The 25,247-nt window shown below is 35.5% G+C and overlaps 1 protein-coding gene across 1 annotated transcript in view; it reads left to right on the forward strand.

Moving 5' to 3' along the window:
• The window catches only part of LOC103506755 (rho GTPase-activating protein gacZ), a 31,372-nt gene that overhangs the window by 2,585 nt on the left and 3,540 nt on the right, over positions 1 to 25,247 (forward strand). The window contains exons 2-3 of the mRNA XM_008471156.3: positions 670 to 843; positions 21,770 to 21,869. Of these exons, the coding sequence (XP_008469378.1) occupies positions 670 to 843; positions 21,770 to 21,869 (274 nt within the window). The remainder of the gene's footprint in view (positions 1 to 669; positions 844 to 21,769; positions 21,870 to 25,247) is intronic.

Genomic DNA, 25,247 nt, shown 5'->3' on the forward strand with positions numbered 1-25,247 from the left:
AAAAAAAAAAAAAACCGCATTATTCCTCACCTCATGAAAAAGTAATAAATAAAAAATAAATAAGTACAATAAATCAAGTATCAAATTCCCATGAGGTAAATGAACTGCTTAGGTACCACTGTCAAACAACCAAACAAGACATTGAATATGACTACTCAAAATATCTGCCTTTGAACTTGAAATTTCAATATTGAATTTTTTCTTGACCAGAAATTCAGAGCTATGTACCCAAGTGTTGAGAGTCTAGGCAGTCTCATATATGGGTAATGGGTTACCCATTCTTCATATCTCATGATGTTGCTCTTTAAAAATTCCTCACATATTTCACATCATTAAATTCTTCTAGTCTGCTCTTGTTTTTATTAGCAATATAAAATTTATCTCAATCATTATCTGAACAGTTGAAATTCTATTAACGTATTAATAGGTATAAAGTGAAACTGTTTCTTATAGGAAAAAGGAAGTTTATTAAGTAGAATAGAATATACCTTGTTTATCCTGCTCGAATAAGACTAAAAGGTCCCTTTACCTTAGCAGTCTAAACAAGGTCTTATGTATTTTACCCTGCCCTGTACCCTGTACCCAACCATACAACAACCCAAACAACACAACCCAAGTACACCCATGGATAACAATAAAATCATCTCCTCCATCTTTTGCCTGTTTCAGGGAAAACAAATTTTCTTGTCGGATTCCAAGCACGAGATCTATCTGACGGAACTATTAGGTCCAGACGAATCGTCTACAGATGATATTGATGAGCTAAGCTCCAACATAGTTTTCGAAGGAGCCAATGTTGTGCAGGGAAAATCCAATATTCAAAGAATTAAGAAGCCTTGCAAGGTAAGATGATGTGAAGTGCATTCTATTTTTTTTTTTTTTTTCTCACGTGTAACTCGTGCTAGTGCTATGCTAGGTAATATTTCTCCAGCTTTTTATTTCAATGTTTTTCAGTTAAGTACCTTATAATCTAATAATCCTTTTATGAAATAGTTTTTTTTTTTTTTTTTTTTTTTTTGGTAGTAGGTACTGCCAACACTGCAAGAAATATTGGATCTTAATCTGTATACGATTTCATTGGGGGAAAAGTTGCCTAATGAGAAATAGGCGTATTGGTACTGTGTCTTGTCTGACTTCAAAGACTTGTACCGACTTAGCAACGATATTTTACTGATCTTTGATCTCGTAATCCAGGGTTCTGTGAATCGAAGCCTTCCTCCATTTTATATTTCCTCCATTTTATATTTCCTTCTGTTTAGTGCGAGGAGAAAATCTTCAATAAAAATCATAACAAAGAAGTGTGTTAAGCAGGCAGTGACACAAAGAAGTGTGTTAAGCAGGCAGTGACACTGTAAGAAGACGATTAGAAACACTCTGCCAAAAAACAATAGATTCATAAATATTGCCTCGTATTTAAGACTCATTTGTCTCGGATCCAGATCAATTCAGTAGCCAGGTAAGATTGAGAATTCAGAATGGTTTGATGAAGTACTTACACACTAGTGTTACAGTTAGACTGAATGAATGATGATGGTCATCTTACGTACACGCTCTATAGAACCCTTTCGTTGCCCGGATATTGCTTCCTAAAAAATATTGTATTTAGGACATGATAAAAACTTAGAGTTAAACAAGTCACCGAGGCTTTCCTAGAACTTTTGAGATTAACCATCGTACCCAGTCAAATCTTAGGAGCTACTAATATTATGCAGTAGCGCGGGACAAATATGATCATGATTTGATACCTAAACCTAACTAATATGCTGCCAGAAGAAGCAGAAGAAGAGTTAATTTTCTTCTAATGAAGAGATCAAGTATTTTAAGGTATTACGAATCCTTAACTCGCAGACTGGTTGATTTATTCATCTTGGCAAGTGTCCTCAAGATGATCTTCTCCAACGATCTTCATTTGCTCTGAACAAGAAGTGAAGAAAAAGGGGACGTGACTACAGCATAACAGATCATTTTGCTACCGTGTTTTACCACTAACGTTGTGTCTCATTTCTTCTTACCTTGATCCTTCTACCTGAGTGAAACCAACATAGATGATTGCAATTTATGAGCGATATAAAACACAAGTCGTCCATTAAAGCTGACCACGTGAACTTGAAGGCTACGTATCAGAATATATGTAAGGTAAATGTATATATACTTCTTGTAGCACTAGCCATATAGGATTGGAACGTATAGCGTCTATCTGTATAACGGGAACTATTTGAACTATATAACCAACCGTTCGGTACCAAATACGAGAGAATCGCGAGGACCGAATTGTTTTGCATGTCCATGTCCATTTTGTTGTAATTGTACCAGTGAAAAAAGACTTGCTGTATTGCTCATATCATGGCTTTTGTCCCCCCAACTTCTTTGTTGATAAATTAAGACTAGGTAATTAGAAAGGTGCTTTTGTCCTCATAATGAACTCAAATTTCTTACCAATAAATATAAATGCAATTTACCTCCCTGAGAGGGATAGTTTAAGAATTTGAGTGATGCATGTTGCAAGGCATGTCTACCCCCAAAAGATGGGTTAAGCTTATACGAATCTACATTATTGCCTGTGAGTCTTCTGTCTTCTCACTCGATATACCTGGGAAAGACAGAGGAATGTAGATTTCGGTAAAATTTAATTAAATTTCAGCAAAACAAGGAGGTGTATCAAAAGTGTAGCTTAACTAGGCTTACTATAATTAGGAAATAGGATGCTTTCCTCTTTTGTCTTGTAAGGAAAGGAAACTGAACGCTTTGTTTCAGTATGTTTGCTCTCTGCAGTAGGTCGATTTCAGACTTCATTTCTTTGGTATGTTCATTTTTCTCAGTCGAGGCATGGAATTTCAATAGGTTAATATCTGACTTATGATCTCGGGAATTTCCATGCTGCCTGTGATAGATTTTCAAACTTGTGATAGATCCATGCTGCCTGTGATAGATTTTCAAACTTTGCCACACTTTGTGCTGCCACCTGTAATGATAGTCGTTGGTCATTATTCATTAATTAACAATATTATTTAAATATACTTCTTTGAGTTCAAGACCTATCGCATTCGATGGAAGCATCCAATTGGACTTTCTATTAGGGATCAAACCAGGTCACTTGGTTGTTGTTCCGGACAGTTCTCTTTACTTAAACTTGGACCCTTTAGCAACTCCTATGAACAATCGTCTTAATTATTGCATATTAATTACCCATTACTGAGATTACAAAAGGTGAGAAGTTTTTATCAAACCTATTGATCACTACAATAGATTGCATTTATTAAAACTTAATTGTACCCCATGGTCTGCATTTTTGTTTCGATTTGACTGAGTGATAAAAAATTCACATCTCGTATAGACACTTTTCCCTGTAGGTCTAGTTCTTTGGCAATAATTTGATTCTTCTTTGGATGGTCCACTTCACTTTGGCAAATTACCTTCAAATATGGAATTTTAGACTTGATTTTTTTTTCGTATAGAGTTTTCAACTTTGCCACGGATGCCCTTTGACCCGAATCGAAACAAATCACCGATTAGAGAGGGATAATGTAAAATTCAATAATTTCTCTTAATTTAATATGCCCTCGAGGTTGTCTTAGTTATCATCCTTAATAAGTTCAACTTTTTTTGGTGGTGTGGGGAAAAAGTTCCGAGTCATCTTCTCATTTTTTCAACGCATTAGAAACAATAGTTCCTCTTATTATTAAAGATATGTATATATTCATAATTTCTATATCTTTAATATCGTTTAATATTCACCACATTATGGTAGACTATAATAGCTCCAGTCAAGTTTTCTAGACAGTATTATATTTAACAATAACCCAGTTGCGGTTTTCATTATTTTTCCTTTTTGAAAATATATAGAAGAGTTACTGACAGTCAGAATCAGAAATATATTGTGCTTTATGACAAGACCCAGTTCTCTGCTGTTTAATGAATTTTTATTGTTTTCAAATTTTGTAGGTAGACATTGAATTGCGTGACTAGTTGGTGTAAGAAGCGAACAATCAATAATTTGATTGATTATTGGTTCTGGCTAAATGTACGACAGAGTTAAGTCCGAATTTATAATGGCACCTAAGGGTCAGAATACACTCAGGTTTTCACTTATAGAATTTGATATTATGTTAAATGGCATTGTTCCTATTTCAAGTACACGTAGAAATCCCAATTTACCCAACGTGGTAAAATTTGGATTCCTACCTACAATACCGAAGATCAAAATTTCTGTCGATTTTTGAGTCCTTTTCAAGAAGTTTCTCTCTGATCTAAAGATATATTTTGTCTAATAATCCTTCCGGCGAGCTTTGTTATTTTTGCGAGTAAATGAGAGAAATTTAGGACGCCAACAGGACTCGAACTCGGTAACTCTCTCATTATTCGGCGAGTTTCAATTGGGACTTATTGTTCTTGTTTAAACAATGCGCACTCAGTGTGTGTAGTTTTTTCTAATTGGAAATGAAAATGAAAGGGACAACACTCCAATTCTTGCTCATGCCTCATGGCTCAGTATAAAGGAAGTTGTTTCTAACTTCCGGCGTTTTGTGAGCACTGATCACCCACACGATGTGATAGGATTCTTGTTTACTTTCATGAGTTTGATGGGAAGCAATGCAGGAATCAAAGCTACCAGTCACAATAGATAACGGAACTTTTCACCTCTGTGTCAATATTACTTGCAATGGAAACAAATTCAAAACGTAGATTAGAAAATGTGCAATACCAGAGCTACTGTATACATGTATTTGTATTGTTGGGCTGTGTAAACTTTTAAATCTCATCCCAGTTCGACAAACAAGGATTTCAAATTAATTTAATATGTAGATAACTGTATTGATTCACTGCTATCATCATTTTGTTGTGTGTGATGTGGTGTTTGTGTCGAAAATGAATGCTTAGTTTTAGGTTTTACAATCTTCGTTGTTGTAAGTAAATAGAAAAGTTGAAGAAGCTGTGTGCAAACCATATTGATTCAACCAATGTATTGTTTTGTGGCGATAAAATCCATTGCAGTATAATCTAATTATAAGAGCTTATTCAGATGCCTGGCAATTATTTTTTTCCTAACTCTGCAGTATTTGTATTGGCTTTAATATTTTCCCCATTTCTATTTCGGGAAAAAATGCTGACTATGAGATTTCCGAGTAAAAATGTGTGCGAGGGTAGAATGGCACTTGTGTTCTGTGCGTGTTTTTGAATAATGAGAAAAATAGGGGGCTGCAAAGTGCCATAGATTTTTTCCCGTATAGGTACCTACCTATCACCCAAGTGTAATGTTTTGTATTGTGATTATTAAAAATGTCTTAGGGCTATATCTGTCATCATTTGATCTTACCCTTCTTTGTGTACCTACTTCTTATATGATCATTGAAGGAATGCATTTTCTTTATTGAAGGAATGCATTTTTAATTGGTGATAAAGGTATGTGGTTAGGTTATGTACCCAGGAATCCTATACCCATTTAGGAATTATTTTTACTCCGTCTTCTCCTAACTCGATTTATAATTGAACTTTTCAAAATTGTACTTAAATTTTTTAATTGGTCTTCTTAAAGTTGTAAAATTGTAATTTGACTAGTTATTTCCTGGTCATAAAAAAACCTTCTAATATGAAATGATGAATGAAGAGGTGTCTAGTGTCTACTCAGAAGCAATATTCTCTTCTGTAACGTAAACAAACCTCATGTTCCGACAATATTGTTCATTAGGATGGTCAATGGTCAAAGACTTATGCAAATATTTTGAACCTTCTAATATGAAATGATGAATGAAGAGGTGTCTAGTGTCTACTCAGAAGCAATATAATTCTCTTCTGTAACGTAAACAAACCTCATGTTCCGACAATATTGTTCATTAGGATGGTCAATGGTCAAAGACTTATGCAAATATTTTTTTTAGGTCACACAGAATTAATTGACAAGTTAGGTAAAAAAAAAAACTTAGATTATTTGAGCTGTAATTAGAGACATTTTAATGAGCAAGGGAAATTTGAAACTTTGTACACGGATAGATATCAATCATTCTCTTCTCCAGGGATTTAGAAAATACCCAGATTTGGAAATTGGCAAAATTATGCCAAACACTAAAGGGTGCGAGTAGGTATTGAGTGAATAGGCAGTTAAAATTACAAAGGTAACTGCTTAACTAAATTACATGCTTTAATGTATCATAATTCATAATCTAATATATAACAAGCTGGGGCCCGTCCCTCCGGGAATTTTTTAGCCCGTAGTTTATTCGATCGTGATTAGAGAAAATCAGTACCTATGTACCTACTTAATTTGTTTAATATTCAGTTTATTATCATTCTTGATTTGATTTTTTGATTTTACTTTCATGTAATGATTTAAAATCAGCGTTCTCCCTTTATTTCCAATATAATCAATAATGTTTGAGTCACCCATCCATTTATTGGCCTTCCTCGGCGTAGCTTAACATAAGTAACGCTAAAACCGGTCTTAAATGATCGACTGAAGTCCCTATCCTTGTGAACTGACCTTTGCTAACGTAACACTTTTGATGGAATACTCCAACATAACATTATTACAAATATTACATACTCAGATTCTCAGATGTGTTCATCTGAACACACGATATAATTATGTAGATTGTAGAGTGTTCAGGACAGTTGAGGTTATAGAGAAAATCATTTCTAAGTGTCCCAATTTGGAATGGATGTTAATATCCGATTTTGAATCACTCTTGGACAGTAGTGAAGGCCGCATGTGGGGTGGTTAGAGAAGATTTTAAATGTGGGTACACCACTTACCGCCAGTGTATAAATAATGAAGAAATGAGAATATGTAATAAAATAATGAAGGAACAAAAGATGTGATTTCGCGATTATGTTCGCGGATTTGCCGATTATGTTCGCGGATTTCGCGATTTTGTTCGCGGATTTCGCGATTTTGTTCGCGGATTTCGCGATTTTGTTCGCGGATTTCGCGATTTTGTTCGCGGATTTCGCGATTTTGTTCGCGGATTTCGCGATTTTGTTCGCGGATTTCGCGATTTTGTTCGCGGATTTCGCGATTTTGTTCGCGGATTTCGCGATTTTGTTCGCGGATTTCGCGATTTTGTTCGCGGATTTCGCGATTTTGTTCGCGGATTTCGCGATTTTGTTCGCGGATTTCGCGATTTTGTTCGCGGATTTCGCGATTTTGTTCGCGGATTTCGCGATTTTGTTCGCGGATTTCGCGATTTTGTTCGCGGATTTCGCGATTTTGTTCGCGGATTTCGCGATTTTGTTCGCGGATTTCGCGATTTTGTTCGCGGATTTCGCGATTTTGTTCGCGGATTTCGCGATTTTGTTCGCGGATTTCGCGATTTTGTTCGCGGATTTCGCGATTTTGTTCGCGGATTTCGCGATTTTGTTCGCGGATTTCGCGATTTTGTTCGCGGATTTCGCGATTTTGTTCGCGGATTTCGCGATTTTGTTCGCGGATTTCGCGATTTTGTTCGCGGATTTCGCGATTTTGTTCGCGGATTTCGCGATTTTGTTCGCGGATTTCGCGATTTTGTTCGCGGATTTCGCGATTTTGTTCGCGGATTTCGCGATTTTGTTCGCGGATTTCGCGATTTTGTTCGCGGATTTCGCGATTTTGTTCGCGGATTTCGCGATTTTGTTCGCGGATTTCGCGATTTTGTTCGCGGATTTCGCGATTTTGTTCGCGGATTTCGCGATTTTGTTCGCGGATTTCGCGATTTTGTTCGCGGATTTCGCGATTTTGTTCGCGGATTTCGCGATTTTGTTCGCGGATTTCGCGATTTTGTTCGCGGATTTCGCGATTTTGTTCGCGGATTTCGCGATTTTGTTCGCGGATTTCGCGATTTTGTTCGCGGATTTCGCGATTTTGTTCGCGGATTTCGCGATTTTGTTCGCGGATTTCGCGATTTTGTTCGCGGATTTCGCGATTTTGTTCGCGGATTTCGCGATTTTGTTCGCGGATTTCGCGATTTTGTTCGCGGATTTCGCGATTTTGTTCGCGGATTTCGCGATTTTGTTCGCGGATTTCGCGATTTTGTTCGCGGATTTCGCGATTTTGTTCGCGGATTTCGCGATTTTGTTCGCGGATTTCGCGATTTTGTTCGCGGATTTCGCGATTTTGTTCGCGGATTTCGCGATTTTGTTCGCGGATTTCGCGATTTTGTTCGCGGATTTCGCGATTTTGTTCGCGGATTTCGCGATTTTGTTCGCGGATTTCGCGATTTTGTTCGCGGATTTCGCGATTTTGTTCGCGGATTTCGCGATTTTGTTCGCGGATTTCGCGATTTTGTTCGCGGATTTCGCGATTTTGTTCGCGGATTTCGCGATTTTGTTCGCGGATTTCGCGATTTTGTTCGCGGATTTCGCGATTTTGTTCGCGGATTTCGCGATTTTGTTCGCGGATTTCGCGATTTTGTTCGCGGATTTCGCGATTTTGTTCGCGGATTTCGCGATTTTGTTCGCGGATTTCGCGATTTTGTTCGCGGATTTCGCGATTTTGTTCGCGGATTTCGCGATTTTGTTCGCGGATTTCGCGATTTTGTTCGCGGATTTCGCGATTTTGTTCGCGGATTTCGCGATTTTGTTCGCGGATTTCGCGATTTTGTTCGCGGATTTCGCGATTTTGTTCGCGGATTTCGCGATTTTGTTCGCGGATTTCGCGATTTTGTTCGCGGATTTCGCGATTTTGTTCGCGGATTTCGCGATTTTGTTCGCGGATTTCGCGATTTTGTTCGCGGATTTCGCGATTTTGTTCGCGGATTTCGCGATTTTGTTCGCGGATTTCGCGATTTTGTTCGCGGATTTCGCGATTTTGTTCGCGGATACATAAAAACGTTCTTTAGTCAAAGTAATCAGAAGAGTGTCGTGTGTAATTAAAAGTGAGTGAACCTTATCTGTTTCTATTGTTCAATTTTTACGCTGCTGATTTTGCCATTATTGAGTTTGAGACAAAAAAGGGAAAAGTCAGATAATAATCTGAAAATACTCATGTTCCTGGTTTCCTATAACTTCTCTATGATAATTCTGTTTAATAACCCTTTGTGATGAATTTTTTATGTTTTGTCTCGATATTAGCGTTTTATATCTTCCGAATAAGCGTATCCCAGGATTCCTATTTCTGATAACATTTGCTATCGTGAGCAACAGGTGGTTTACGTTTGATATTTCTTTACTGCTTTTGTTACCTCGTGTGGCTTTGCTTTGCTGCAGTTTGATAGAAAAAATGTGCCTCTATCAAACGTCAAACAAATTTCGAATATCGAAATTTACCTATATTTTGTTGAGGATGTTTTTGTCTGACTTCATGTCAAGTAGAGGTACATTTAGTATACTCGTATTAAGTTAGGATAATCCGATTTTCGTGCATACATCAGTCGATTTTTAGCATTATTATGCACGAAACAATGCATGTTGCATCATAAAGTCAGATAGATTATGTTTTTCGTAGTTTTTTTTTTTTATATACTTCCTAATATTAATCTAGGGTAGATAGCCTCTTCAGGCCTCACCCTTATTTCGCTCTATGCCTAATATATCTAGAATAGCACTTTTCTAGTAATTTATACCTGTTTAGTAGGTAGGTACACTTTGTGAAAAAATTAATCATACAAATTCAAGAAGGTTGTGATTATTTAACTGTATTGATTCACTGCTATCATCATTTTGTTGTGTGTGATGTGGTGTTTGTGTCGAAAATGAATGCTTAGTTTTAGGTTTTACAATCTTCGTTGTTGTAAGTAAATAGAAAAGTTGAAGAAGCTGTGTGCAAACCATATTGATTCAACCAATGTATTGTTTTGTGGCGATAAAATCCATTGCAGTATAATCTAATTATAAGAGCTTATTCAGATGCCTGGCAATTATTTTTTTCCTAACTCTGCAGTATTTGTATTGGCTTTAATATTTTCCCCATTTCTATTTCGGGAAAAAATGCTGACTATGAGATTTCCGAGTAAAAATGTGTGCGAGGGTAGAATGGCACTTGTGTTCTGTGCGTGTTTTTGAATAATGAGAAAAATAGGGGGCTGCAAAGTGCCATAGATTTTTTCCCGTATAGGTACCTACCTATCACCCAAGTGTAATGTTTTGTATGGCTGTATACCCTAACGGTAACCATAGTAGGCATATGCTACTTCCGTAATTGTTTATTACATTTTTATGGCTTTCAATCCAATAAAGTTTTATACGATCACTATACTACCACATATGCTTTCAAGTCTACCCCTGTTTTGTACCTAGTTTACATGTGTACTTTCTAGTTTCTATTCTTTGGTGTCCTTCCGTAAGCTGACAACAATTAGGAATCAATTACATGGTCAGCCTACGCTACTCCTGTTACTTTGTATCTTTAGAATATGTTAGATTGAGTAACCTTATGCCACGTCCGAGATCTTGCCATTTGAGTTGCCAAGTTTGCACTCTTTTGTTTGAATGAATTGAAAGACAGAAAAAAAGAAAAAAAAAAAAAAAAAAATCCACGTAGAGAAAAATGAACAACCTTAACCAAACGATACAGATATCAATCATTCTCTTCTCCAGGGATTTAGTTGATGTATCTTTTGTCTCCAAATCAAACAATCGCCAAGTGTAACGTCCTGAGTAAGTACTCAAGAATTCGATATTTATAGAATTTCCAAGAATTGGACGGAAAAGTTGAATGTTTGTTCAGAAAAAAATGCCCGCGTGATTAAAATGATCACCTTTGTTAGTTTGGTATTTGTTATGCAATTAACTTGTATAGCATGTCAAATTGACAAGGTCAAATTTTATGTAATGGTTGTGAGAGTAATTTTATTTGGAGAAAAAAAAAATCTATTCGCCTGTCATTGATGGTACTGGTACACGGTAGGTACCTACTTATAAGGCGAGAGATAAAGTCTTCCTACCATTAACAAAATAATAATCTGAAATAAAGAAATATTTGAGAATTCTAATATCCTTGACACTGGACTAAAACCATGTTTTGGTGTATTTATGGATAGACACAAGCAGAACTTTATCAGAGAAGTTTTTAATGGCATATTAATGCATCTGAGGTATTCGGACTGTAAGGATTGATGAAAAAGAAAAGCATCTCGAAGTAGTTTCAAAATGGATTCTATCCAGCCCAAAGTGGACGGGTTTTCAGTTCTTTAAGCTACTTTCTTATGACAAACATAATTATCTAATCACTCTAATCTATTGGCTCCATGCACTGGAAATAATTTCTGAGGCTTGAAAACTTTATGGCGATGGCAGTCCAAGAGGAAATGAACAGCATAAAACGAACACTAGCAAAACTATTCTGCTGTAGGCCAAATCCAACACCACTCTACTCTCTGGAATCACATTGTATTTCTAGTCTCCTGTACGGCACACAGATATGTGGTACTCGCAAGACTTCCACATAGGTACGTACATTCTAGTTTACTAGTTGCTCATGAATGTAACGGTTGAAAGTCCATCCATACTATCTTCTCTCGATAGAAATATGTACGATTAGAACGTATGTTAGAGTAAATAGAGAACTTACATTGAGGCAGTAGTGCCAGAGAAAGAAAAACAAAAGTGTGTCTCTGTACGAGTATGTAGGAACTCTTATAAGATGAACGGTGTATATCACAAATCACATGTATGATGTTTTCAAGTTTATGCTCTTCTCTATGTTTGATGGGTTGAAATTTAAATACCTATAATATTATGACTTCATATTTGTAGGCTGTGAGTATAGATTTTTTCGTAAAAAGAGTGGTTTTTTGTCCTGTTATTTTGGAGACGAGACAAGAAAAGGACATTCCTAGTCTAGTTCTTCACGTCTTCCCCCGTAAAATCACCAGGTAAACCAACTAAAGGTCTGAATACCAGAAACTATTGTAATGTCCAGGCAAATACAATTAATGAATTGAATATGAATAATCAGGAAACCAAGCGCTTTGTCATTGTACTCTTTGTAGTGATCCCATGCTGTTTGTATGGACCAGGATTTCGCATACAGTACCAAGATTATTTTGCATTCTACCACGGTGGTCAAGGTGCGCCTCTTGTAATGAGAGTCGCGTGTTTGAGCCCCAGACAGAAAATCGAGCCTAGTGGTGTTCTATTGTGTTGTAAGGTGACAATGACTTGGGATAGGACATTAACCTCCATCACTAGTAAGACAAAAAATAATGAGTAATAAAGAGATGTTGCCTTTGTTGTCATTTTAATTTTAAATTTTTGTGGTCTACAAAATTTTAGGAGCAATATTTGTTTATTTACCTTTGAAATACAGTCCAAGTTCACATTTTAAAGTTCAATAGAACTTGATGTGAATAAAATTTAATTTCAAGTTTTTTCCAACTATATTTTTTCCTGTTCTCTGAATATTTTTTGTACTTTAAAGATTTTGCTCGGAATAAATCGTAAACTTGGTTCTTCGAAATACTTTCATCATTACTCCGAGTTTTCAAATTCAATTCACATATTTCAAAAGTGTGTGTGTCTGGTAGAAATTAAACATTGGAAACTTTTAAATGAAGAGAGTTTTGTTAGTTGTTTTTCTTTCCATTTGTGTGTGAAATGGAAAATGAATTTTCTGTTTGAACTAAAACTTTTCCACTTTTCAGTTTGTTTTTAGAATGGGAATCATGTTTGAAAGGGGTTTTATTCCACAAAGAATTCTCGAGTACCAGCACAACATGGCATTTTGTGATATAGGTATTGACTATGTATGGGTGGCAATATTTTCATTACGAGGGAGGTACTTCGATGTAGTAAGGACTGTAGGTAAGGAGTTACTTTATTAACAGTAGCGTCAGACTGATGCACTTATACCATTCTTTAACGTATTCTTCATTTTCCTCGTTCCAGTATTAACCTACCCCTACGTGAATAGCTAGTATGCATTCATCATAGATAAGGGCTATAAAACTGAAAAGAAAGTAAAACTATACAGGCAAAATGGTCTGTCTGGGTATGAAATTAAAACCTAGCACACTTTTTATTTAAATGGTGTTATTTTTTTCGTTCTTTGTTGGAGTTTTACTTTTTTTCCTTCTTAAATTATGTAAGCTGCTTGTATTGTTTTGCACTATTTCCGAGCTAATATCCCAAGTGTGTTGTGTTGTTCAAAGTAATTATTTATGATGGGTATTGTTCATACTCTAAGAAGAAATTATTATTAATATTATACTAAAAGTATTACATTGTTTATCATAGTCTATCTCATGAAGAAATATGAGATGTGTACCGTCATAGACAAAGGATAGTGGAGCTAGTAAACTTTGTTAGTGTAGAAAGAAAATGTAATTTTAAATTTATGACCCTTTTTATGGCCAAATGGCCATGAGCTATGATGGTAGTGGCTGTAAAAAAGTGACCATTAATGTAGAGCCATATACCCACCTACCTACTTATAGAACAAGAACACGTATGAGTACGTACATTTCTACAGCTAAAACACATTTGAATTTCGTTGGACTTTGGGTATTGAATCTTGAATCACAGTAGAGTACCTTTATTTTTAGATGGACATACAGAATGATATATTTGTAGGCACTTTTTCTACACATCCAATTATATTTCTAACGTAATCCAAGCTAGAAATATTTGTAATTTTCAGCATTGTATACTTGGACTTCCATTGTTTAGTAGTTCTGGTAGAATCTAACAAAAGGCAGAAGCATCTAACTAAAACCTCAAATACGCTAAGTTTTTTCTTCTAAAAACCCGCTACTTGCTTGAGAGCTCCAGTTAGTGGCCTGTTAATTAAAGTGAACAGAACACTGAAAAAAAGTACGAAATAAACTAAGCAGAGCAGACTAAACTGTTAAACTCAAGTGGTGACGAGTTGAGAAGTTCAAAATAATAATCAAGAGCATAAAAAGACTAAAATATTTATTGATACAGAAACCAGTTGCTGGTAAAATGTAATTTCAGATCGTCAATCTCCTGATTCCTGAAGAAGTTCTTAATAACCTGAGTACAGAACTACAGACTGATGACAGAAATAGGAGCTGTGCAGAATGTTGGAATTCTTTTATAACATCAAATATTTGCTGGTAGAAATTTATTGTTCTAAATTAATTGTGAACATGAATTGTGAAGCACCAAGGTTTTAAGCTAAACTAGAAAAAAATAATCAATTTAATATTTAATATCACATGTTCATCCTGATGCTTTAAGAACACAAGCTCTCAGTTATCCACAAGGCCACATGGTTCTAGCATTTGTTTCTTTATTTCTTCAAACAACGTTAAGTGTAGAAGACGTATATCTAGAAAAAAAAGCTTTGTATCCATGGGCTTGTTAGATGTGTATCTTCCATCTTGTTGAGTATTAGCTTAGCTTCTTGTCTTGAGCTTACTCACTTTTTTGTGTTCGTGCACACAAATTAAGCTTATGGCTTTATTTTCACGTAGAAGACTTGTAACTATCGTGTTTTCCTTATCATCTTATGGTAATGTTTGAAATTCAAGTTCAAATTATGTTAAAAATATTGATTGTTTCGAAGTCAGATGCAAATCGTCTCTAAATTATTGATTTATCGGAAGTTGTTGAGGAAAATTGTTTCCAATCAAGGCACGGCAGATAAAACTGATTTTCTTTCGAAATAGACAAATACTTTCTCGACGCTAAATGCTTAGCCTAGAATCCTAGAAATGTAATTAAACATCAAAGTCTCAATCTTAATCAGGAACAGGAATTTCACGGATATTAATTACTATGTACATACAATAACTATTTTAATTGCACCTTTTTTATGCATCTGTCATGTCAGTGGTATATATAAAAAAGCCAATTTAAAATTTACACGTTTGAAATTAACTTTTTATAGTATCTACATACCTAGAGTTGAGACCTAGTGCATTTGTAATGGGTAATGGGGTGCTGGAATCTCTGAGCAAAACATAGTTGGAATTGGTATGGGAATATGGGAAGGATAGCAAAGTTCCTCTGTATATTAAATACTCATTTCATTACTAGTAACAAGTTGAAGAGATGGGCAAACATGGGAACGCTTTCGACCTGTTTCTAAATTGTGAGCGGATAAGCTTAAAAGATCGATTGAAAATTTCAAGAAGCTATGGTTAAGAAGTCTAGTTACTTGTAGTGATCGATGTAGATTTTTCTCAATATAACCAGGTGTATTGGAGTGTGTCCTTTTCCAAAACAATAATAATTAATAACAGGCTAGAAATGATAGTAGTCGTAACAAGTGGGGAAAATCTTAAAAATACAACAGATTTCACTGTCGAAACTACGCAATCAGAACTAGAATGGATAAAGACAGGGGTTTTATTATTTCCCAAAGTTTGTCTCGTTGTATTGTGTGGATAGATTTCTCTTTGTCCGTCCGATTTAACAATATAAAACTAGTTATACGGACTAGTATTATCTAGTCATATAGAATGCAGAACTAAAGTTTAATGTGCCGGTCAAAGCACCTCAAGAATAAGATTATAAAGAAGCATTCATTTGTGCTTTTACAAATAAACACGCTGCGAATTTTTATTAGAAAATCTAGGATTCGATAATGAACGCAACATTGTATTCCAATACTCGTTCTTTGGGGCTATTTTTCCAAGCTAGTATCGTTCGGACACCTTATAAATGACCATTCTACAGATGATGGTGATGAATGTGATGATGAAGAAGGAGAAGAAAGAGAAGATGCATGGCGAATGAATGATTGTGTGGAGTACCCCAGAGTCTTAACTCTTCTTCGTCTTTCTCTTTGTTGTCAAACACATTTTTGAACCGTTGAACAATTCCAACGCTCCACACAGAATTGATAATTGTCAATTTATTCGCACCAAGATTGAATAGAAACATGGAATTAATTTCGCCTCGAGGATTAAAATGAAATGAACTGTTAAGAACTTGGTGAACTAATTCTCCTTTCATGATGTTGTGCTACACTAACAATTGTGTAATGAATTTATCTTCAATAATTGCTTCCATTTGTAATATTCCCTAGCGTTTTTCTTCTTTTGAAATTGAGTTTTTTTTTGTACCTTGGGTTAGCATGAGCGGTAGTGGCTGTTATAAATTTCCTTTCATAGAATACCGTTTAGAGGAATAGATTCGAGTGCTTAAGTAGAGAATTGTGAGTCTAATTCACTATTAGTGAGCTTTTAAATCCGCACATTAAAACATAGCAACATTGTATTCAATAGCTGGGGCAAAGAGACTTACCAGTATTATTCGGACATCATTAGATCTAATCTGTCCTAATTCATTGAATATCCATACACCCCTTCTGCATCTATCTCTAAAATTTCACAAAGTGGAAACTCGTGCTTCTCACAGGTGATTATAAAATTATGAATCTGCATATAACTGTAATAGTTTTCATGAGGGAAAATAAATATGTTTACTCCCATCCCCTGTAAATTACAAAACAAATTTTCATCTCAGAGCTTGGATAGATATCACATTATCCTGTTTTGAACTTTGCCATGTTTGAATAGACATACCGATAGAAGTTCTTCAATAGAAACGAAGATCTCAATTAAGATGCCAATGAGGCTGTGTGTACATGAAAGAAAGTATCAATCCAATTGGATCACTGATCAATGACCATTCGTACATACTTGTTTCAGCCGATAGAAGTTCTTCAATAGAAACGAAGATCTCAAGATGCCAATGAGGCTGTGTGTACATGAAAGAAAGTATCAATCCAATTGGATCACTGATCAATGACCATTCGTACATACTTGTTTCAAGATTGCTCTAGGTCTATAAGAAATGATAACATGACATAACTAACATACCATTACAAAAAACAAGAAGTTATCAAACAAAATAGGGAATATGGTCTGATAAATTGAGATGTCTAATTGGATTTCTGCGAAGCTGGAAGCTGTTGTGTGAGAATGTGGCATGCTAAAGTCTTTTTTTATCTAACATCGGTTTACTTTCTGTTCCACGTCTTAAAACAGAGTCGAAATAAATCGAATATCTAGGTAATCTATTGGGTTAAACCTAGTTTGGAGTGGCTACAACGTCAGTATCATTTTCAAGCTTCAATAAGGTGGGTACATCGTATTTGGGACTCTTAATATTCAATTCAATTTCTACACATTTCCAAAACAGCCATTCCTACATCAGCGTTTTGCAGATACGTGAGTGGCGCTCCTTTTACATTTCTCAAGTGAAGGTAGAATTAATTTATTGTTTTTGGATCGAGAGTTTTTGGACTGCACCTGTATGAACTCATATGTTGTATGGAAATGAGTGAAGACAGCGATCAATAGTTTTGAGTGACAACATTGACAACAGAGTTTGGAAATTTTGAATTTGAAGTTTTTAAGATTCCACGGGAAAATTAGACATGAAAAATCTCCGCCAATCAAAAACAAGTGTGCAAACGATAAATGATCAAGGAATGAAAATCCATGAAAGGAAATGTCTTTTTATTTAAAATTAAATCAGGTGAATGGACCAGATAAAACCTCTCAAAAACACATGAAAGCTTCTAGCGATGCGTTCGCTAGAGGCAGAGTTTTAAAAATAGACGTTGGAGTCTATGAACAAATATTTGTCATCACATGTAATAAATATACACAATTAATTGGAAGATCAACGAATTGGGATTCTTATGTGACATAATCTCGATATACCAGGCCCTTCGGATACAAAGATTTCCTAAATCATCCTCTGAAACTCGAGGGTTTTACCGACATGACAGAGATAAATTTAATGTTTGATCAAAATATTATATAATTTTCCAATGCTCAGGATCCTTATGTGACACAATCTCGATATACCAGGCCCTTCGGATACAAAGATTTCCAATCATCCTCTGAAACTCGAGGGTTTTACCGACATGACAGAGATAAATTTAATGTTTGATCAAAATATTATATAATTTTCCAATGCTCATAAACAATCATTAACGATTGAATGAGCTCATCTCACATATTTTGCTTATCACACATTATTTATCGTTTTCTTATCTCATTTCTGATTGATAATTTTTTACCTTATTTGGTGATATTGGGTCATTTTATCATTCATTTGATTGTTGGCATACTGTTTTTCTTAAAAGCTCCTATTTATTGTTCTGTATGCTGTATGCTCCACCCACTCTAGTTTTGAGTAGATTGATTTTAAAGAGCGGAATATGTTGGATAAATGTCTCATTTTAGACAAATCGTAATATTTGTTGCCAAGAACTGCAAGAAGCGGATTTGCCTACTTTGAGACGGTCATAATATTCTCATTTTTATGATTTTCCTTTGTTCTTAGTGACGTTTGGTTGATGATCTAATGGCAATCGTACTAACTACAAAGTATTCTGCTCTAACACAGACACCTACGTGCTTTTGTATCAGAATTGTGCAATAATATTCCTATGTTGTTTACATTAATACCAAGTCATATGTACTCTTGTCGGAGTTGTATTGAAACTCTATGTCGTTGTACAAGAAATGTGATTATGTAGGAAATATTATTGTAACACTTCATATCGGTAGCATATTTACGCAGAAAAAAAGTTGTATTACACAGAGAACGCGGATTGAATTCAACCTGATTAACAGTACGTTTGTTTTTCATGCATTTCTGAACTACTGGACTAGAGTCTAGACTGCAATTCCTTCTTTATACTTTGTGCTAGGATGAGACTGGAAATCCCTTTACCTTTTGGAGTCTAAAACTGTAAATACATAGTTGACCTATAAGTACACCTATTATGAGGAAAAAAGGTTAGACGACGCTCATTATTATGTTAAGGCGGTCTCTTCCTGATCCCTTGTGTGCCGCGTCCATTTTAGTTTAGGACTATTGCACTATTGACGCTCATATTTTTGCTTTTAGATAGAAGTAGGCCAAATGAGAGGGAGGTAATAAGGAAGACCACATTCCTTGGTGAATTATAGATTACACATCCACTAGCACACGGATATGCCAATTTGAGTTTTTCACTTTTCAATCGCTTTTTCTTGTGAACCAAATTACGTTTCCACTCTCTAGAAAATTACACTAATATGAATAACGACGGATTAGAGATAATAATCCGTCTGAGTTCTCACATAAATCTTCGCTCAAGATAGTTCTCAGATCTTATGTCTAAAGAGCTTGAATACTTGGATGCTATTCAACTTTATTATCACATTGAATCGGAAAATTTTCATTGGTACCAATAATAATGTATGGATTTTACGTTTATGTGTAATGTATTGATAAGCACTATTGATCTAAAAAATATAACAAAGGGTTTATTTATAATACACCATGCAGTGGTGGATACGTGAGATCTCATACTGATACTGATTTCTGTCAATGTTGGAGATAATCACTATTGAGCATTAGTATCTTTACTGACACTGGATTTCAACGATTCTATGAAAAGCTTCAAAAATTTCTCTGTTCCTAGCGCCGAGGATATTACAAATTTATCTTTAACAACATGGCATATCACGGAATATACTCGAAGTACCCATGTCTTTTCGAAATTTATAAACCATGATTTGTAGTGTTCAATCTCATCAGTCCGGGGTGGATTTTAGGCTCGGAACGACTGTCTTTCTACTCTCCTCGCTTTTGAGACGATAAGACCTCGGCAGTTACAGTTCCCTCCATCTAACATCTAAAAATATTGGATCTCCCCATTCAAGAAACCCACGCCACTTGTTATTGAAAAGAAAAAGATTGAATGATCAATAATCAGCTCGATATTCCATCAAGTTAATAACCTCCCGTTCAATGAGACTCACACTTTACACTGAGGTGAATGTGTATAACAGCTATAACAGGTAACTCCTCTATACAATGCTTCTCATACGAGTAACTGAGTACCGTGGTAATGCTGTTAGAGAAGTATAGGATAACGATACAACTTTTCCTTATCCTATATAATATTCAGGTTCAGAACTTTTCAAAAAGGGTTTTATTAGGGTCTTCAAGTGAAGATATTCTTCTGGGAGAGATTCAATAATTTAGTCTTTTTACTTTTCAAAACCAGCTTCTAGAAATGGAATTTCAGTAGGAATTTTGCCTCTTTTCAGGTTCAGAACTTTTCAAAAAAGGGTTTTATTAGGGTCTTCAAGTGAAGATGTTCTTCTGGGAGAGATTCAATAATTTAGTCTTTTTACTTTTCAAAACCAGCTTCTAGAAATGGAATTTCAGTAGGAATTTTGCCTCTTCCGATTTAGTAGTCTAGTAGCTCAAAATTTGTTGTCTGAACAGTTCAATTAATGAACAAAATGAAGACATTAAAGATTTGATTAGGAGCATAAGCATCTCACACAGCTGGTAGTCTAAATACTTCTGACATAAAACTTGAAATTTATAAATTCTAACATTATTCACCTAATTTGCTAACCTACGAGAAACCTAAAAACACTACTCAACAACAAAAGAATCCTTTTGCAAGAGGAAATTTAATTAAATCCCAGAAGACATAAGAAAACTGTAAACGTTGCTATTGTATGATATTTAAATGTCTTAATCGAAAATTTAATTGTAGTTTTACAAAATGGTTTTCCTTTCTTTGATGTCTGGATCATTTAATGGATTTAGAGACTGCACTATGTAGACTCCAACTCAAGGACGGGAAAACCATTGTCACATCTTGGTTGATAATGAAGTTTGTGTCTGTGACCTCCTAATGCGAAATCAATTGAAAATTTCATAAAGATTTTGAACATTTTTAAAAGTACATATAAATAATAGTCGGTTCAATTAAAAGATTAAAGAACAATGAACTTCTTTGAATATGCTAATGTGGAAATTGTACTGCATGGAATTTACCTTCTGCAAAGGCATTCATTCTTTTGAGCATTTCTCAAGTTCTTGATTTAAAACTATGCAGTGGCTATTATAATATCTTGCCATCTCCTACCCTACAGTATAACCTAGCTATTATTACAATGGGACGATAGCAAGGTACATACTATAATAAAAAAATAGACATTATACATACATAAATATTATATTCTGTATAATGATCACATGCTTTTGTGTTAAAATTTCACACACAGCACACATCAGGTGCTGGTAATTCAGAAATGTAATACAGAGGCGTGAATAGGAGATTATTCAATGTGTTTAATAATACTCTTGAGTCTTGAGTGGAGAAAATATCTGGATAGACAGCTCCTGTAGCGGAATGTATATCATTCCAATCCAGCTTCATCCCAGCAGGGTCGAAAAATGCATCTGGATATTTTGTTGTAATTACTTTGGCAATTGGCAGTAGCCCTAGACGGGTCAGAGAGATGTATTAGGTTTTTCCGATTCCCGATTTTGCCATTATTATTATGGATCCTCCTGGAAATATGTTTACTCCCATCCCCTGTAAATTACAAAACAAATTTTCATCTCAGAGCTTGGATAGATATCACATTATCCTGTTTTGAACTAAACAGACGACACCGAAGCGAATACAATAGCCCGTCCCTTATACTTTTTTTTTTTTTATTACTATCGTAATAATAAAGTAAGGACGGGCTAAAAACAGCGGGGAGAAAAAAAAATCATTTTTTTCTGCCCGCTCCTAGGCCAAATTTGAAAGAAAACTGTGATTACATCATGGAAATTTAAATGAGAAATGTAACCAATAAATATTTCCTAAATGTTGTCTTGGTAAACATACAAATAGGGGAAAGTTATAAGGAAGTATACTTGTATAGGACTCTAGGAAGAAAAAGAAAGATACAGGTAAAACGTATACAATTGTACGTGTAGGGAACGGGTAACGTGGGCACACAAGTATTAGTAAAGATGTACCTACTTCAAATGACATGTGTTTGAACTGGAGATTTTGAAGGGATATAATATTGTGTAAAAGATTCTTTCTGCATCCTACTATTATAAAATTTCTCGTTTTTTCGTTTTCCAGATGAACATCCAGTTTGATTTGAACACCAGTGTTTATGAATACCCATCAGAGGAAAGCTTTGAAGAATTGAACACTCCAGTCTCTCCTGTTAAAACTACCGGTAAGTGAATTTCTGAGGTTGAATCTCCCACTCAGAACCCTGGAAATGAAATGGTACGAATGTAGGGTATAGGGCCATTTTTAGCCCGTCCTTCCTTTTTAGAAATAAAAAGCAAAACTTTTAACCTTGATTCGTCCGATACCTTACTCCAGAATTCAATTAATCCGTCGTATTATCTACTTTTAGAAGATTCTCTGTTTTGACAATAGTGACAGCCTTGCTCTACAATCCATATCAATAAACTGCTCTTGAGCTGTTGTTCTCTGTTAATGCCACTTTGGTTCTGGTTACTATCAACAGCCACTATGTTTCTTTTGTCCAATGAAATGGTCATTCCTAATTGTTATTAGCTTTGTATTTTGTAACAATATGATATTGGAACTTGCTCTAATGAGGTTCATAAGATTTAGCAGAAACCAACATCTCCGTGGCATTGCGTTTCGTGATTCACAAAGTCAATCAAGTGATTGAGAAAAATTGTTTAGTGTTTAGCGTGATGAAAATTGTGCAACAGTTTATTAAGGAGTTAACGTCTTTGGTTCCTGAGGAATGTAAGAATGAACTTTTACTGCTCTCTTAGTCTCTCTTTCTTCCTTATTATTCTTTCGTCAAAGTTTGATAACTTTAGTTGGGTAAAAGAGAACGTGCCAATCGTGAGGACACGTTTATTCACCATTTTATGGATAAGTGACACTTTTTATCGGCAATATTGATGGCTTCTGTTGTGTTTCACCAATCATAAAGTAAAGTTTGTGGAGTGTACTCGTATCTTTGGATTACTAAAAAGCTATCGCATTTTGCAAATAATCATGGGGTTCTCCTCTACTCATCTACACCGGAAATCATTGCCATGCTCATTATGAAATTCAGGCAAAAAGAATGTTCCCTGTTAGCAGACTGTAGTCTCCCATATAACCCATATTTGAACAACTTGAGCTCCTTAGAGAGCGAGTTTTCCATTTCCGAGAAATACTACGTGCCTGTTGACTCCCCATTAATATTTCCTACCACAAAGATTGATAACATGGAATGTGTGCCGAGTTATAACTGTGACTTTGATAACATTCATACACACAACTGGGATGTGTGATAATTGTGATTTGGAAATGAAACAGAAGGACGATAACGAGGCATCCAGAGCATTTTAATTTTATCTGAGCGGTTCTATTCATAAAAAGCGTTTGAATTATTTTCAATTACACTGGCCAGTGGCGCGTTTGATGTATTGAAGATGGTCTGACTGATGTAGTGATGATATCCTCTAGTCTGGACTATTCGGGGATTGAAAGAAAAACCCCTCATTGGGCTGTGATGTGATGCATTTCCTTCTCGTTGTTTATTTGTGTGTTTCAAATGTACTTAATTTTTGACATCTGCACAGTTTGTGTCTTTATCCCCCTCTAATTTGATTTTTATTCGTCAAAATTTCCCTCTTGTTACCACGCAGCTGATCATCACACTCTGCTGCCCACTTAGAATTATGCTGATATTGCGTGTTATAATGTCGAGCCTCTCATGGACTGTCCATCGTCATTGCTTGAAATGGGATTTTTTTCCAATTTCAATGGATTTCCCGTTTTCTCTCTTTTCTATTCAGATTCTGCTTTCTCTTTTCCCCGTCCTCTTTCCTTGAATCCTTCGCTTCCTCGTTCTAACCATCTACTGTTTGCTAATACTAAGTAGTATTTATGTTTCCTCCTTTGCCGTTTTTTTTCCTAATTCGGTTTTCTATCTCGTTAATTTTTGCTTTCGGTTTTCATTCCCATTCCTTCTCTGATCTCCTCGCCCTTTCTCTTTTGAGTTTCTTTCTTTCGTAGCCGACTGGTTTCTGGTGATATGACTTTCATAATGGATTATAATTTCATAAAAGCTTCATTTTAAGTATTGTACTAATTCCTTTCCCTTCGTTTACGTCTACTTTTATGCTGTCAATATTTTTACTGAGGGTGAATGAACGTTCAAGTCTGCAGTCTTGTATATTGTATCACCAGTATTACTCACTCTTGATATTGAAATTAGCAGTCTACTTTCAAGGAGTGAAAGACATTGAACCAGCACAAGTTGACATTTCATTTTCGTTTCTGATACTAGTATTAATATTGATAATGATATCTTTTTCGTTTGTGGTACTAGTATTAATATTGCTAATCATATGGTAGATGTAGACCATAATTATGATAGTAGTGACAATATTGGTAATCAGCAATTATATTATGGACCATAGTGATAGGAGTAACAATATGGGCGCTCATATTATGGACCATGTATGGCGATATAGGACCTAAGTGTGTGAGTGATACCAGTAACCCATTAGCCATACACACAAATATTAAACACAAGGTCTCAACCCCTTATAAGTCCCGTGGTCTATTGTTCATTGTGATCATATTGTGTGCGTATCTCTAAATCGGTTTCCTACGATATTTCTGCATCGATTGATTGATTTGCTTATCTGTATCAAAATACACTTGAGATTTTAGCAAAGAGAAGTCCAATTTATTTGTGCAAATTATAATTTCTTTTGTGTTAAACTATCATGGATCTGATCTGCATTGTTATCTGTAGACATTGAACTTTTGATTAGGTTATAAATTCAATTAAATGTCCAAGCTTAATGTAAACTGTTTGAAGAAGTACGTGTTATTAAAGATTGATTTGTGTTTTTAAATACGTAACTCCCTCTCTTCCTATCCTCGATTATTGTTTTCCTTATATTGATTTGTTCTTTATCCGTGTTCAGATTTACATTTCATAGGAAATATGGTATTTGCGGCTTTGGGGATTGTTGAAGGATCCCCTTGACTCCCTGATCGCATAAGGATATTTTTAGGTTGGTGTCCGATTCTTTTGGGAACGTAACTTTCTGAAGAGTTTAAATTCGTATCATGGATTACTTAACAGTAGATACACACACCTCTCTGAATCCAGTACTATCCTGTTCTTCCTCTTCTCTTTTGCCTTTCTGTGTAATTTGATCTTGCTCTTGATCACAGGAAAATAGCGATTTCATTTGACCGTGTTAATCACACGATACTTGGTGTCGATTGACAATGAGCACAGCGTGGGTTAATGAGACTATTGACTACCATTATTGGCTTCAAACAGTAGATACACACACCTCTCTGAATCCAGTACTATCCTGTTCTCCCTCTTCTCTTTTGCCTTTCTGTGTAATTTGATCTTGCTCTTGATCACAGGAAAATAGCGATTTCATTTCACCGTGTTAATCACACGATACTTGGTGTCGATTGACAATGAGCACAGCGTGGGTTAATGAGACTATTGACTACCATTATTGGCTTCAAGAATACTGATCCGATACAGAAATAATTGTGACAGAAGGCTCAGTAGTTGCACCGTAGGTATCTCTGTTGTCCA

The sequence above is a fragment of the Diaphorina citri genome, unplaced genomic scaffold (genome assembly GCF_000475195.1).
Source record: "Diaphorina citri unplaced genomic scaffold, Diaci psyllid genome assembly version 1.1 scaffold260, whole genome shotgun sequence".
Taxonomy (NCBI): Eukaryota; Metazoa; Arthropoda; class Insecta; order Hemiptera; family Psyllidae; genus Diaphorina; species Diaphorina citri.